The sequence below is a fragment of the Dioscorea cayenensis genome, chromosome 19 (assembly GCF_009730915.1).
Source record: "Dioscorea cayenensis subsp. rotundata cultivar TDr96_F1 chromosome 19, TDr96_F1_v2_PseudoChromosome.rev07_lg8_w22 25.fasta, whole genome shotgun sequence".
Lineage (NCBI taxonomy): Eukaryota > Viridiplantae > Streptophyta > Magnoliopsida > Dioscoreales > Dioscoreaceae > Dioscorea > Dioscorea cayenensis.
The window spans coordinates 24,511,864-24,527,741 of record NC_052489.1 but is presented as its reverse complement, the minus strand read 5'-3'; the positions used below and the strand labels follow the sequence as shown (position 1 = coordinate 24,527,741).

The 15,878-nt window shown below is 34.7% G+C and overlaps 3 protein-coding genes across 3 annotated transcripts; 2 read left to right on the top strand and 1 right to left on the bottom strand.

The window, feature by feature from the left end:
• The first annotated feature begins 964 nt into the window (after positions 1-964).
• LOC120283656 (indole-3-pyruvate monooxygenase YUCCA2-like) lies at positions 965-3,788 on the top strand. The gene is given in 5 exon segments (XM_039290366.1): positions 965-2,049; positions 2,163-2,327; positions 2,330-2,413; positions 2,479-2,601; positions 3,420-3,788. Coding segments are annotated over 5 exon segments (1,212 nt in total). The 5' UTR covers positions 965-1,407; the 3' UTR covers positions 3,618-3,788.
• Positions 3,789-8,549: 4,761 nt separating this feature from the next.
• LOC120250012 (outer envelope pore protein 24A, chloroplastic-like) lies at positions 8,550-9,810 on the bottom strand. The gene is made up of 3 exons (XM_039258745.1): positions 9,552-9,810; positions 9,112-9,477; positions 8,550-8,794 (listed from the first exon to the last, which is right to left on the bottom strand). Exons 1-3 carry the CDS (start codon positions 9,750-9,752, stop codon positions 8,708-8,710), a joined length of 654 nt encoding a protein of 217 aa, XP_039114679.1. The 5' UTR covers positions 9,753-9,810; the 3' UTR covers positions 8,550-8,707.
• A 3,597-nt stretch (positions 9,811-13,407) lies between these two features.
• LOC120250188 (probable polyol transporter 6) lies at positions 13,408-15,113 on the top strand. The gene is made up of 2 exons (XM_039258980.1): positions 13,408-13,498; positions 13,591-15,113. The coding sequence occupies exons 1-2, from the start codon at positions 13,411-13,413 to the stop codon at positions 14,976-14,978; spliced, it is 1,476 nt and encodes a 491-aa protein (XP_039114914.1). The 5' UTR covers positions 13,408-13,410; the 3' UTR covers positions 14,979-15,113.
• The last annotated feature ends 765 nt before the right edge of the window (positions 15,114-15,878 follow it).

The window sequence follows — 15,878 nt, the reverse complement described above, 5'->3', positions numbered from 1 at the left end:
GACTGATTTATTTCGTCGGTAGACTTAAATTTGAAAATTCGAAGGCGGAAATTTCAATCTAGCCAAATCTTGTGAAACCCTAGATCTAATAATAGTCCCCACAAAAAAAAAAGTCATTGTCTTTGAAGGCTTATACCTAATATGCATGGAATTTAAGTAGCAAGGAAAGTGAGCCCCCACTATCCTCTTTGATGATGCAGAATACCAGAAATATGCTCAACCAAACCCTAATATCATAAGAAATGATATTTGACCATTTTTTAAAAATTATTTTTCAATTCTAGAACTGATTGATAATAGAACACATTTCTAACTACCAAAGAACAAAGAGAGTGGTATATTTGACCATTTTTAAACTTCTATACCCAAGAGTACGTAAAGAGAGTGATATATTATACTATTTTTAAACATCTATAATTGTTCTTCTATAGTCTTGGAATAAATTTTTGGGCTAATAATTGGGCTAATTAGTTTCCTGTACTAAATTTTTCTTATTTTATAGCATAATTAATTAACCAATGTTTTTATGAAAAATTGGTTTATACACACACACACACACACACATAAATATAAGAAATTTCCCACCAATTAAAAGGGAGTTTGAGCATGCAAACTCTGACACTACTCCACTTGCTCTTTTTGTATTCATGCTGAAAGGATTGGTTGTTATCAACAATGATTTGCATCAAATGTTGTGAAAATATGACTATCCCCCTCACACAACTCACAAGAAGAAGCTCACAATTGTAAACTTTATGTTCAATATGAGTGACAGTTATTTTTCATTAAGTAGTAGACTCTCTTCTCTATAATTCCTCTTTTGTATCACTGTCTACATTGTTAATTAATCTATTCCCTTGAAAGAGCCAAATACCTATCAATAGGTGGTAGTAGTATATATCCCAGCCTTTTATTTTATTTTATTTTTTTGCTTTTCTGCATGTCTTCTTCAACACATTAATAGAACCCCATTGAATTTGAACTCTACTCCACCTTCTCCTATTTATATGCCTTCCTCTTAGATCCATAGACCTCATCTCCAACCTCCCAAAAACACTCACTTCCAAGTCAAGCTTATACTCCATGGCCAAAGCTGGTCACTTCTTTCTGCTCAGTCTCAGTATGTTTCCACTTTCCTTTCTCTAGTTTATACTTGTTCTCACTTTCAAAGCTTTTCTCAATCCAACTATGCATGCATTCTTCATTGTTCATTAGTATCCCTTCTTCAACTCCTCCATCTTTTCTAATATCCAAACATAGTTCATGAAAACTTTATCTATAGACTGTAAAGCTCTCTCTTTCTCTTTCTCTTTCTCATAACAAAGAAGTAGCTAGAGCTTGCAAATCAAAAGCCATATATATATATATATATAGATATATACTTATGAAGATCATGGTGTCAATGAAATGAGAAGCAACACAAGAGAATATATGATGAAACTAAACCCAAAGAGAGTATGGGTCCCCGGACCCTTGATAGTAGGAGCAGGACCTTCAGGGTTAGCAACAGCAGCATGCCTTAAAGAGAAAGGAGTGCCATCTCTGATACTAGAGAAAGAAGACTGCATAGCTTCTTCATGGAAACTAAGAACCTATGAACGTCTAAGGCTTCATCTCCCCAAACAATACTGTGAGCTTCCTCACATGCCCTTCCCCCCTGGCTTCCCTACTTACCCTACAAAACAACAGTTCATAAACTACTTAGAAGCTTATGCTCAGTGTTTCTCTATTGAGCCTTTGTTTGGCATGGAGGTCAAGTGTGCTGAGTATGATCATAGTATTGGGTTCTGGAGAGTTCAAGCTAATGACTTGGAGTTCATCTGCCGATGGCTTGTCGTTGCCACCGGAGAGAACTCGGTGCCTGTTGTGCCGGATATAATTGGTTTTGCAGACTTCCATGGGAGAGTTCTTCACTCTAGCTCTTACAAGAAGGGAGATGACTTTGAGGGTGAGAAGGTTTTGGTTGTAGGCTGTGGGAATTCAGGCATGGAAGTTTGCTTGGATCTCTGCAACAATCATGCTCATGCTTACATGGTAGTCAGAGGCAAGGTATATGTGTGTGTGTGTGTCTATATATATATATATATATATATATATTTTGTGAATAATTCATGAGTTCATGCATGTTCATGTGATGTTGAAACAATGATTTGTTTTTGCAGTTACATATCTTGGCAAGAGAGATATTTGGAATATCAACCTTTGGGTTATCAATGTGGATGATGAAATGGTTTCCTATGAACTTTGTTTATAGTTTATTGCTCTTCTTTTCATGGATGATTCTTGGAGGCACTGAGAAACATGGACTTGTTAGACCCAAAGTTGGCCCCCCTTGCAACTGAAGATGACCTCTGGGAAGCCCCTAGTTTTGGGTATTGGAACTTTTGCAAGGATCCAGAGTAGTCACATAAAGGTACTATAATCTATACATTATATACATTTATATATACAATGAGTAATTTATATGGTTTGTTGCAGGTGGTTCCAGGTATAAACAAGTTTGTGGAGAATGGAGTTGAGTTTGTAAATGGAAAGCATGAAGAATTTGATTCAATAATACTGGCAACTGGTTACAAGAGCAATGTGCCCTCATGGCTTAAGGTATGCTGTACGCTTAATTATATTAGAGATTTAAGAGATTAGAAAACTTTCATATTAGAGCTGCATGATGAGCTCGAACCGGAGACAAAGATGAACAAGTACATGCTATGCACATGATAGGATGCCGATACCGTATAGGCGAGATACATGTTATACACATGAGAGAACGCCGATACGGTATTATCGGCAAGATGACAAGCCTCCCTTGTACAACCTAGAATTTCCCTTTCAATAATATCAGTTAAGAAACATAAAAAGAGAGATCACAACATTAAGAAAAAAAAAAAGAAAAAAGAAAAGAAAAGAAAAACTCTTCTCCCACGCTTGAATATTGATGTTAAATGAGTAGGTATGGGCATAGACTGTGATTTCTTAAGCTAGGAAAAAGTAGAAAAATGTGCTTGGCTTGATGCTTGATGTTGATTTGATTACCCTGCAATCAATGTATAAAAAAGCCACATAGTCGATAATACAGTGACAAAATGATAGAAACTGAGTAGTTATGGGCAAATGCTAGTATGGACCATTTGTAGTAAGGCTTACTCTGAGCAACCCTGACCAAGGCTCATGTGTGGTTAGGGTGAAGGCTTGAAAGTCTTCAAGTATTTTATTAGCTTTGGCCTCGCTCAACGCTCAGGTGGTCCTCAACCGGTGTTTCTTCACGTGGCGTCGAAAACCACCAGTTCTTGGACCAACTACTATCGTCCTGCTATCATGGCATGATTCACTCTGTATCCATTAATCAAAATGTATATGTGTTTTAGTAATTGTAATGCTTACATGCATGAGATGAATTTTTTGACGTTGGAATTTACCAGGAAAGTGAATTCTTCAGTGAACAAGATGGTCAGCCAAAAGCACCGTTTCCAAACAGTTGGAGAGGAAAGAATGGGTTATATGCAACAGGATTCACCAAGAGAGGTTTGCTTGGAGCTTCTATTGATGCACAGAGGATTGCAGAGGATGTTGCCAGACAATGGAACTTCAAGACATGGCACTTCTCTCTGGAGTTTTAGACACTGTTGTCTGTATGTATAACAGTAGAAGACCATTAGTAACTAGTTTTCACAGTCATGGTTGTATGAAATACATCAAATTAAGACAAACAAGTAGCAGTAGCATCTCAAAAGTATGTATATATTTGGCTTTTTTTACTACAACTCACCTCTGGGGAAAAAAAAGAAAAAGAAAAAAGTCTTTGTTCATTGTCTGCCAAACCTTCACATAGGTTCACGTCAAGCCTGATCATGAAAAGCACCAGACATGATGATCACATGGTTGTAATTTAACCGTGGTAAAATTTGAAGTTAATTTGAGAAGACATTTGTTGGGCACCTTCATGAAAATCAGGGAATTCACTGTGAGCAAGTCTTTTGATGTGTACCACTACCATCTAGGTTAGAACAACCATGTCATTAGGTTCTCTCTCAAGCTAATAAGGTTCATTCTTCAAGAGACAACAACCACATAAAGCAGCCTATTTTAATCGGAGAGAGCGTAGCAACATAGGTTTGCAGGGGATAAGAATGGCCAAACACGAGGAAAAGACAGCACTAATGACAATGCTTCTGGAAAGAAATGGACATGCAATACTAGACAACAACTCAAATGCAAAAGGGACATAGACAACAAACCATAAACGTTTAAACACAAGCTCTGATTCAAGATATCTAAATGCAGTGAACATAGTACTGATTTCAAGCACGCAGATCATGATGGCAAAAATCTTGCTCCTCGTACATTTGAAACTATTGCTCTAAATTTTTAGTCTAGCTCTTATAGCACTATGAGAATATCAGAATGTTTAAATGTGTAGGTTAGTACTCTGGAATCTAGTGTCTAGGCTGGAAACTAAATGGCATGCGAGGAGATGAAGAATAATACCTTCAACTCTGTTTACCGCTCTGCTTTGTGTCAGCCTTAAATGCACATTGAATCATCAAAAGCAAAAATGGTACAGAAACTGAACGCTGCATGATCCATAAGGTGGCATTGGTCCCTGGAATCCCAGCATGCTTGACAATTTCAGAAAAAAACAAATAAACAAATAAGAGATGAAAGAATCTAATGGAATTCTGGGAAAGACAATTATCTCCTCGTGTTGAGTCAAAAAGATGAGATACTGTTCAAAATTTAGCAAAGTTGGCCTAGTGCAAAGTCTCTGTCAGTGAGCAGAAGGTTCACAGCCAACTGGTTTGGTCCCCATCCCACCTCAACCAGTTGATCAGGACAAATCAAAGAGATCTCGTCATTTTCATTTCGCATGCTCAAGAGGCCACACCCAAATTTTCTTTTTTCTTTTTTTTCTCTCTATTAGCTGGTTATGAGTCATCTGGTCACATAAGACTCTTCATCAGCCTAGTGGTTTCAATAGGGAATAGTATACACATCAGCATCCTCTTGTCCTTGACAATATCTTCAACTCTACTCCTATGAAGTGACTTATCATTTCATAACTATGATTGGTTTCGGATGCTTTCGCTTTCTCCAACAACCTAACCTACTCATGAGTTCAGAATTGTGTTCTGACTGCAAAGATTTGTGCTAATATAATTCCCGCAGAAAAGAAGATGCAAAGGATGTGAAGCTCATAATTTTTCTTTTAAACTGATGTTTGAAACTATTAATGAATAGAACATAAAAGTTCAGATATAGCAATTTATGTTGGATTTGCAGGAAATAGACTGTTCATCAAATTTCAGATTTGCATGAGTAACAAAAAGATATGATTAATATTATGAACAAAAGTTTACATAGAGATTATTTGATGGTCACAATAGTTTCAGTTTCACTTTTTCTGAACAACTTGAAGAATGAGGTTTGTTCTTCCTGACCTCCGGTGAGAGATGACTCTACCTTTGTTCTTCTGTTTTTTATTTCAATAAATCTGTCGTTTATCCACATTTAATTAAAAAAAAAACTTGAAGGATGAGGATTTCTTATCCTTTTTATTTTACAAAAAGAATAAGAAATCAATTAGTGTCCCAACATGCGAATTGCAAGCAAACAGATAGAAGCTACATCGTTGGATAAATTCTTTCCTAACTTTAATCAATTTCCACACAAAAAAAATGGTAAAAGGAATGGAAAATTGACAAGAAAGAAGTAAAAGCAAACACAATAACTGATATATACATGGAATTGAACTTTTCTACTATTCTTATACACAAGCATGAATCAGCGTGCATATAATAATGGCAGCAAAAATGTAACCATAATTCAGATGAGGACAAATGAAAATTCGATGGAAATTAGGTATCCTTGAGTATCATAAAAAAGATCAGGCTTGATATTGACCTATGACACAGTAGCTTATACAGAAAGTCCAACAAACAAACTGACAGGTGTGTTTATTACAATGCATAAACGTGTATAGTGTCATTATTCTCTTAAGGCATATTCTTCTTGCTTTCAGTATTGCCATCATTATCCATCTCCATAATGTGGCAACGACGCACCTCAATCATGGGCCCTCAGATTTTTACCAATAGCATGTGAAGATTCCTGATCAAAACAGTCTTATTTTGATACTTTTGCAGATAGATAAAGCTTTGTGTATCAAGTGAATCTGGCAAAATTCACAAAATCACCCTAATCTTCTTTTACTATTGATGCAGATAGATGAAACTTTGCATATCAAGTGAATCTGACATAATTCACAAAGTCCTCCCAACTAATATTCTTCATTACTACTTCCTTTTGGAGCTTATCCATCAGCATGCCTGCCACATGTTCCTATCTTTGAAACCAAGATAATTTTCAACGACAGTTTTGAAAATAGCCACTTAGTTCTTATCCATATTGTTCGGACAAAATCCGTCCACAAACCATTCTATGTTTTACTAAAAACTACTATAAAAAAAAGTACCTGAATAATAAAAGTTCTGGTAAAATAAAGAAACATTTGATTCTGCAGTAGATAACAAATGCTATGAGATGCCTGAATGCAAAGCTTGGTTTAATACAGTGATGATATAAAACAAAGTTCAAGAGAAGCTCAACTTTCATCTCAAAAGGAACAAATTACATAAAGCATGGTCTCTAGTATCGCTTTGCTTGATAAGCTAAAAAGAATCCATGGTCATACCAAATTAGAGTGAGTTGATTAACAAGTAAAGCACAAACACAGGCCCATGTTACCATGTATACTATTGTAAGCCAACAACATAAAGTTGAATCATGATTTCAATATATGTATCAGTTAACATGAAACCCAGTAAACCATATTACAAGCATGCCTGTTTGAATGGAGAGTTTGAGACTTACCGCCAACCAAGACTACTCAATCACTCTCCCCTGGATTGCTACATGTTATAGGGAGATCAAGGTTGAGACATAACACGGAAAAGACAAAAGTAAAATAATTCATTCTGTCAAAAGCAAATTCAGAAGCCATTTTCTAAAACTTTTGATATATCACTAGCCCAGAGAGTTAATGCACTCAGTGGATCTGATTAGTGCCCCTAAATCTTACCAAAAGGAGTGGAACATTATAAGACCACTAAGGTTATCTCAAATCAGAATAGAAGCAGGAAAAATTGTAGTTCTCTTGAACGTTGAAACTAAATTAAATGGAACCTCATTTCAGCAAGATGCCTCAGCGTCATTTCAACTATATTATACCTGCATTGCCAAGTGCTAATAACAAAACTCTTATCCTAAACATATCAAGCTAATCGATTAGCATAGCAAGACATAGTGCTGATAAAACTTTCACTAATTAATCTTTGATTCAGTAAAGATGAACCCACAGGATTTGCTGTGAAGGCACAAGGAAAAATGACTATTAAAAAAATACAATCATACCAGTTCAGTCTGTGTAATATTTGCATAATTGTACCAAAAAAAAACTTTTTATTTTATTTTATTATGTTAAAGTATTAAACCAGTCTTATTGACATTCATTCAAAAATATGCCAATATTCATAATTTTCCTACATGAAGCAGCACTAGAAAATTTAGCAACCAATCAATTTTGTTGGGCATTAAGTGGTTAAGGGCCAAAAACATGTGGCCTCACAAGACCAACTTCAGAGAGCATTCGGTTTTGATTTTCAGTCAGAGGGATGCAGCAGTCAGAGGTTAAACGAGACAGACATGCATCATTCAAGGTCACTTCCCAAGTTTTGGGAGAAGAGGCCAACAGTCATCCTGATGTTTATACCTCGAAAAAGACTTTAAAGATATCTAGCCTCTCAAAAACCTCCAATGTGAGTTGCACCAACCAATGAACAGCAAACAGAAGCTTTGACTTACATGTCTGGACATGTGATTCAGAAAATGGATGAAGACCACTTGAGTAAAAAACCTCAGGTCAACAACAAATTTATTTGACGATTTGCAGCAATGGCTACTGTCTACTGAACTACTTATACATCTTATGCAGGATCTCTGCTTTTCAACAACCAGAGACGCAAGTTTTTTTCATCTTGAGGTAAATCAGCTAGACAGCCTAGACCTAATAGTGCCTACTCTCATTCATATCTAACGTTTGAAGTTCATGATATTCTGGTGGATTTGACATATATTCAAGTTACAAATGAACATTTGGCACCATTTTTTATATTCAATGGCCAACCAAGAGTGCAGCGACCAAATTGAGAAGTATGGATGATGAGTCAACAAGCTTCTTGACTTCATGAAATTTGTGTCAGGAGGGATCTGTCAAAGCACTAAAAAAACTGTGAAACAGTGAATAGGTGTCCTCAGAACATTCTGCTGCTATTCTTCAATCGGTTAAAAGCCCTGGCAGAACCCAATGCATATACAACATCTCATACAAATATAAAAGACATTCTACTACAAGCAATTTACAACAGTAATAAAGTTGGTTTATTATCAATACAGTTATATACTTAAAGTAACAAAATAAGGCATAAACATAGGTGTTTGTTCCGCGGAAAACACAACGTTCTCATATTTCCATCACAAACATAAAAAGATCAACATAAAAATGGTCATCAAGGGCCCAGTCCTCAAATTTTGAAGTGCAAACAATTGTTGTTAAAATTATTAAAAGAACATTAACAGTTAACATTGAAAAAGTACAAAATGACAAACCAGAGAAGCAACAATCTAAATCTCACTGTAAAAAGAATTGAACAACTTAAAGTCCCAACCCGAAATTCCATGTGCTCTCAGCAACTATTTTTGGATCTATCTTTTGCTCCGCCAAATTCATAGATGCAGATATCTGACGACAAGTAGCAATGCCAAACACATCACATAAAAATTCATTGGCAGAAACAAGATAAGGTACGGCAAAAAAGAAAGGCCAACATGACAGTTTACTGAAAAACTTGAGAACATGAAAGTTTACAACATTTTTTTTTTTTGGTGTTTTCATAAAAATGTTTAGCCTGCAAACGAGAAACTTTGTAAATGTAATACATTAAAAACATTCAAGTTTAGAGAACCATTCATTCTGCTCATTTAAAAGGCAATGGTGATATACATACAAACAGACATAAAGATTTGATTTTTTATCTTGAAACATAGCAAAAGAAATACCTTGAAGGACCCATTGATGCTGGAGTCACGATTCCACTCAAGCCCCAGCAATTTCGTGGTGGTGTGGTAAGTGGCTTTGATGGAATCCCCGCCTTTACACTGATTGGAAACAGCAAAATCCCAAGCATTCTTTGAAATATCATAGCACGGCTCAAACACCGTCCGGCGAAGCTCCCCATGAGCGTATGCGTACTTCACCCTACAATTCCCAGACCCAAACTCATAGTTCACCGATACCTTATTTGCTGGATCGACCACCAGCGATCCATCAAGCGTCGTGAGATTATCCCCGCGAGCGTGGGTGTAGGTGAGGTTGATTGGCTTCTCAAAAACACTCACTGTGTTCATGAACTGGAATCGAACATCCTGCGCGCGAGAGAAGACCATAGAAACCAAGGAAATCAACGACAAAAGCAGAGCTCAATCTAGAAATAGCCCACCTTTTTGGGGACGTCGTAGTGTAATGCGAAGCAGGAGGGCTTCTCGAGTGAAAGGACGAGGCCATGATAGAGCGCAGGGGCATTGAAGAGTGTGGCGTCGGTGACGGAGGTCTTGAGCTGGAGGTCACCGGCGGGGATGGTGATGACGGCAGCGGCGGAGCTATTCTCCGGTTCGTAGCGTGCCTTCACCATGCCCTTCATCTCTCTCTCTCTCTCTCCCTCTCTCTTTCCCAGAGCTTGGGTTTGCTCGTCAATGGCGAAGGACAAAGGGCACTCGCGGTTTATACTTGGCGTGTGTTTCTAGGTTCTCTTGTCGGATTCCACTACCAACTTAGTCGCATGCGGTTTAGAACTCATGGATCCGATAAGGCAGTCATTCGGGTTATCGGATTTGGTAAGCGAATTCTCTCTTGTTGTTAGGGCTATTCTATGAGATATATGGATAGAATTTTTTACAATAAATTTATGGGTTTTTCATTTTTTTTTTAATTTATATATAGTTAGAACGAAATGCTCATATTTTCAATGATAAATTCTCGCTACATGCTTATATTATTATTAAAGTTATTTATATGTTTTATCGTGAGTTAATACTAACTCCAGAGGCTAAGAAGGCAAAATTGGAAAACTCTGTTGTCTCAGCAAAGCGCAACTTGGAGTTTTTAAGAATCCAAATGGATTGAGGCAATTATTGTGAGAGAGCAATCTAATTAGGACTTATCTCTATTGGTGTTTTTTTTTTATTTTAGTCCTTTTATAATATCATGGTTGTAGTTGTTGTGAGTGTTGTGCTTCTATTTATCATTTAGATTCACCCCTAATGGATTGTGTTCTGTCGTTTTTGTCTATGTTTTCTATTTTTCTCGTTTTTTTTTGTGTGTTTATTGTGTTTATTTGTCTGTACTTTTTTAAAATTTTAATTAACTATGGTTTACCATTTTTTAATAAAAAAATCTTACTTTTCCTAAACATTGTTCTTGAGAATTCATTCATTAAAAATAACTATTTGAATTTAATCTATTTTAGTACTTTTACCAATTATTTTTTAAATGTTTTACTTATTTCATAAAATGTGTATTTTAAAAAATATTAAAATATATGTTTTGCTGGTCTTGCTTCCTGAATGACAGTCTCTATTTGCTTATAAAATTAAGTATTTACAAAAAATGTCAATTTTATTAAAATCTAATTTCTAATCGCATATGAATTTCTTTTCATATAAATATAAATAGGTTAAGCCAGGGTGTCTTTCTACATATTTTTTTATATATTTTTATTTTTTATTAAAAGATGCCTACATGCTTAATAATTAGATTTGAATCCACTTTATTAATAATAGCATAAACATTTTACGTAAAAGACTCAATGCTAATAGATGGAGCAATTATTGACCGATTTTAAATTCAATTGACCACCATTGTTTCTAATAAAATTCCAATTCTTAGTTTTTAATTAAAAATTGCAGGCTTCCTATTTTCTAGAATTTCTCATATATTATGGTATTTTATATTTTCAATAAAATTATTATTCTCAGGGAAATAAAATGCATTGAATATGTGACATTACAAATTGCTAACTTACAAAAATATAGGTTGCTAAAAATATGGCCTCTATCTTTTTTTTTTTCCCAAACAAAATAACCCTAACTTTTATTGAAAATTAAGAAACCCCTTATTTTCATAATTTTCTTTCCAAATTTAACAACAAATTATTTCATATTACCTAAAATACCTTTCATTAAAAATCCAGCTGTAAATATATTCCCCCTTTAATGTCATACTCTTTTTATCTATCTCTTATATATCATTTTTCATGGTACCTCTTTTTCATATTTGCTCTTGGATCATCCATCATCACTGCAAAAGGTTAGGTTTTTATCCAAATATTATTTCTTTGTTGACTTGTATACATGTTAGTTGAAATATATTTGACTTGATATTTTTATTTTTATTTTTCTGTCTAATATTAAATACAATTCAGCACTTACATCTCTTCACAACAAATTTTCTTTAATTAATTTATTTATTTTTATCTTGCCTTTATATCTGTAAATTCAAATTGATAGATTTTTTTAAGAATTATGGATAAACCATGAGTATGATTTGAACCTTCTGTTTTTTAAGTAGAAAGAGAAACAAGATATTAATTACTTTATTGCAAATAGGTAGGTCTCAGTGAAAACTTCACATAAAAAATAAAATATATGAATATTATGCATTTTCTATGTTGATATCTTGAAATAATGTATTTTCACTGGTTAGGTCTTCTGCTGTGCTTATATGTATGTCATTCAAATAAAATAAACAAATAATTTCTTGGTATATGACATTAATTTAGTTTTGCTTTTCATTGGTGAAAAAGATTTTTTTTATCTTTCTAATCTGGAATAGGTATTCTATTGATCTCCAATTTCATTGCTCACAAGCCAAGTAACTTTTAAATGGGGCAATTTCAAATATTAATGCTGCAAAAGTGCAAAGGTATGTAATTACATTTGAGCATCTAATTGTTCCTGATTTCTTGATATCATGAAAATATTGTTATTCATTTATATATATATATATATATATAGCAAGTGCTGGCAAGTAAAAAACTCTTAATTGATTTTATAATTATTTTAAAATAATTTTCATATATTTTTTTTTTATCATATAATAAAATAATATTAGTTAAATAAAATTTATGATTTTAGAGTATTAAGAAAAACCTATGTAGTAATAGTGGTATTTCATTCTCTTTCATATGAAGTTTAGGAAAAATTAAAATATAATATTTTATACTATATAAGTAATGGTAATTTATGTTGAATGAAATGAATTTTGAAACATTATAATTTTAGAATAATATCAGTTAATTAATTAAATATTTTTAAATATTATTTTTTTACAAATATAAACAAATCAAGTCTCAGTAATTGAGAGGATATAACTTAGAGCAATAAAAATCTTATATCATCACCTTACGCAAATGAAGCAATGTGCCGCTAGGCTATAGTCTCATTAGCTCATCTTTTTTCAAAATTCATATTTATGTCTCTCAAATCATTTTAATTGGATAACACACAAACACAAACACAAGCACATCTTGATTTAATGGTCACAATTTTAATTGTAAATTACACTTTATTATCCGGAAAAAGGAAAAGATTCAGGAGAATCCAAAATTCAAATATATCTACATCTAAGTGACATGCAAATAGTAAAAATGTCAAATAAATAAATTTTGGTCAAACTTTAAAATTCAGTCCACCTTGTCATGCCAGAGATCATAATGTGAGTGGCAATATCTCATTGTCAGTTTGTCACCTTGGTTAACTACACAACCAAAAGAGAAGATGCTTACAAAATAGGGTAGGCTCCCTGTTTCGATCTCTTTTTTGTCTGCTTGCATGTTCCTGCTAATTTAATATATATGTTAATGAAAGATTAAATTAAATTTTACATTTAATTAATGTTCTTTTAAGTAGGGAGAAAGCACAATCAAACACCAATCTAAGCTAACCTGAATTCAGGTTAGATGCATGGCAATCTTAGACCAAACCCAAAAGAGAAACAAGGTGGCAGTTCCAACCTAACTATATATAGTAACCAATTGAAATTATAAGATGAAGCGTGAGATGTGGCCAAAATGGATAAGTCCAGCATGAGATCTTGTTTTTCATTCCTACTATTCCGAATCTCAAGTGGACTGAGTATTCAATGTTCTTTTCCCAAATTAGATGACATTTTGCTTATCCACTTGTGCTTGCCTCTGACCCATGCATGCATGCATGTATATATGGACTTTAATTTAATTGTTTTCCAGTTATATAAAGCAAGGGGAAGTCATGATGAGGAAACCAGTTGAGCAAGGTTCATCAATGGAGATGAAAGGAAAAGAGAAGAGGAACAAGTATGCTTGTGCTTGTTCTATCGTTGCTTCCATGATCTCTCTTTTGTTAGGCTATGGTAATTCATTAATCACTCACTTCATTTTCTTTATGTTTATATATATATATATATATATATATATATATTAACAAGAAGAGTCTTAATTTCAGACACTGGGGTGATGAGTGGAGCAATGTTGTTCATCAAAGAAGACTTGAAAATCTCTGATGTGCAAGTAGAAGTGCTTGCAGGGATCCTAAACTTATGTGCTTTGATAGGTTCCTTAACAGCAGGAAGAGCTTCTGATTGGATTGGCAGGCGTTACACCATTGTTCTAGCTTCAGTGATCTTCTTCATTGGTGCACTTCTCATGGGACTTGCACCATCTTATGCAATTCTAATCACCGGACGGTGTGTCGCCGGAGTAGGTGTTGGATATGCTCTGATGATTGCTCCAGTATACTCAGCGGAGATCTCATCGCCGTCTTTCCGGGGTTTCCTTACCTCAATGCCAGAGATTTGCATTAGTCTTGGTATTCTTCTTGGTTATATATCAAATTATTTGTTTGCTAAGCTTCCATTGATGTATGGATGGAGAACAATGCTTGGCATTGGAGCAGTACCATCTTTGATGCTAGCCGTAGGCATCCTGGCTATGCCGGAGTCTCCGAGGTGGTTGGTCATGCAAGGCCGGTTAAAAGAAGCCCAAGAAGTGATGCTCAAAGTATCAAATAGTGAAGATGAAGCTGAGCTAAGGTTTCAAGAGATAAAGACTGCAGCAGGGATTGACCATGAATCTGAATTACCGAAAAGGCCAACTGGTGAAGGAGTTTGGAAGGAGTTGCTTCTACGGCCTCCACCTCCGGTTAGACGGATACTAATCGCCGGCATCGGTATTCATTTCTTCGAGCATGCGACCGGTATCGAGCCAGTTGTTCTATACAGTCCTAGGATATTCAAAATGGCAGGGATACAAAGCAAGAACAAGCTGTTGATAGCCACAATAGGAGTAGGGGTGACAAAGACTTTGTTCATCTTTGTGGCTACATTTTTGATAGATAAAGTTGGAAGGAGACCACTCCTGTTAACAAGTGTTGGAGGTATGATAGTGTCCTTATCTGGATTAGGGTTTGGGCTCACAATGGTTGAACATTCAGAAGAGAAGTTAATATGGGCTTTAGCTTTGTGTATTGCATGTTTGATCACATTTGTGGCATTCTATTCTATAGGTCTAGGACCCATTACTTGGGTGTATAGTTCTGAGATATTTCCTATGAGGTTAAGGGCACAAGGAGCAAGTTTAGGGGTTGCTGTCAATAGAGTGATGAATGGGACTACATCAATGACTTTTATGTCACTGTATAAGGCCATTACTATTGGTGGGAGCTTCTTTATGTTTTCAGGGATTGCCGTCTTAGCTTGGTTCTTCTTCTTCTTCTTCTGTCCTGAGACTAGAGGGAGGTCATTGGAGGAGATGGAGGAGGTGTTCAGCCATGCATGGTGGAGTACTCCTAAGCCTGTGAAAAAGGATGGTCATGAAATGGAATTAACTAGTTAATTAGTGTCTTTGTTTTCTTATGTTTTAATTCTTAGATGTTAGAAAGATATATAATTTTGTACCAATGCAAATGAATGGTGGCAATATATCTAAGCCACAATGTTTGACTTGTGTGCTACTAAGCTACTAGCTAGCTCATTAATTTTGCTTGGACTTTTCTATGGAGGAAAACCAGTTTGGTTGGACTTATCTTTCGCACGTGTTTGAAGTCAAAGAGGGAGTGTTTGGAAGAGGGTGAAGAGCAATTTGTACTTGACCCTACACTTGATTTGTGGAGCATTTAATATAACCACATCATTTTCACTAGAAAAATACATTGGCTGTGATTGGAATCTTTCATAATTGGTATGATACTGTTTTCAAGCAGATGGTATCACAAACTGTTTGTTTTCCAACTAAAATATCATGAATTTTAAATATATTTTTTATTAGATGTAGAGGTATAGTAGCTGTTTACAATTTTTTACTATAAATGAAAATTAGAATGATCATATAATCGGTTACTTATGACAGAAATTTAATGGTTATATTTTCAAGAATTGTATCAACTTGTTTTAGATTATTTTTATTTTTTATTTTTAAATTATTTTTGTTTTATATTATCGTACGTTTGTTTTGTGAATGTTTTTTTCCCACGGCCGCTAATGAGAAAGTTTTGACCCATGAGTTATTTTATGATTGAATTGAGTGAATGCTTTTGCCAATTATATTATAATTAAATGCACTTTAATTTGAGTCAGTTTTTGTTTAGTCCTATGTAGGTTGTTTTTTTGTTGTTTTTCTCATGCTTGCTCCACTTGTTAATGAATTGCTCTCTATTTGTTTCAATGTTTTTATGTACTTTTATTTGTGCTCTGTTTGCTAGTTAATTTTGTACCATTTTTTAATTTATGATTTATT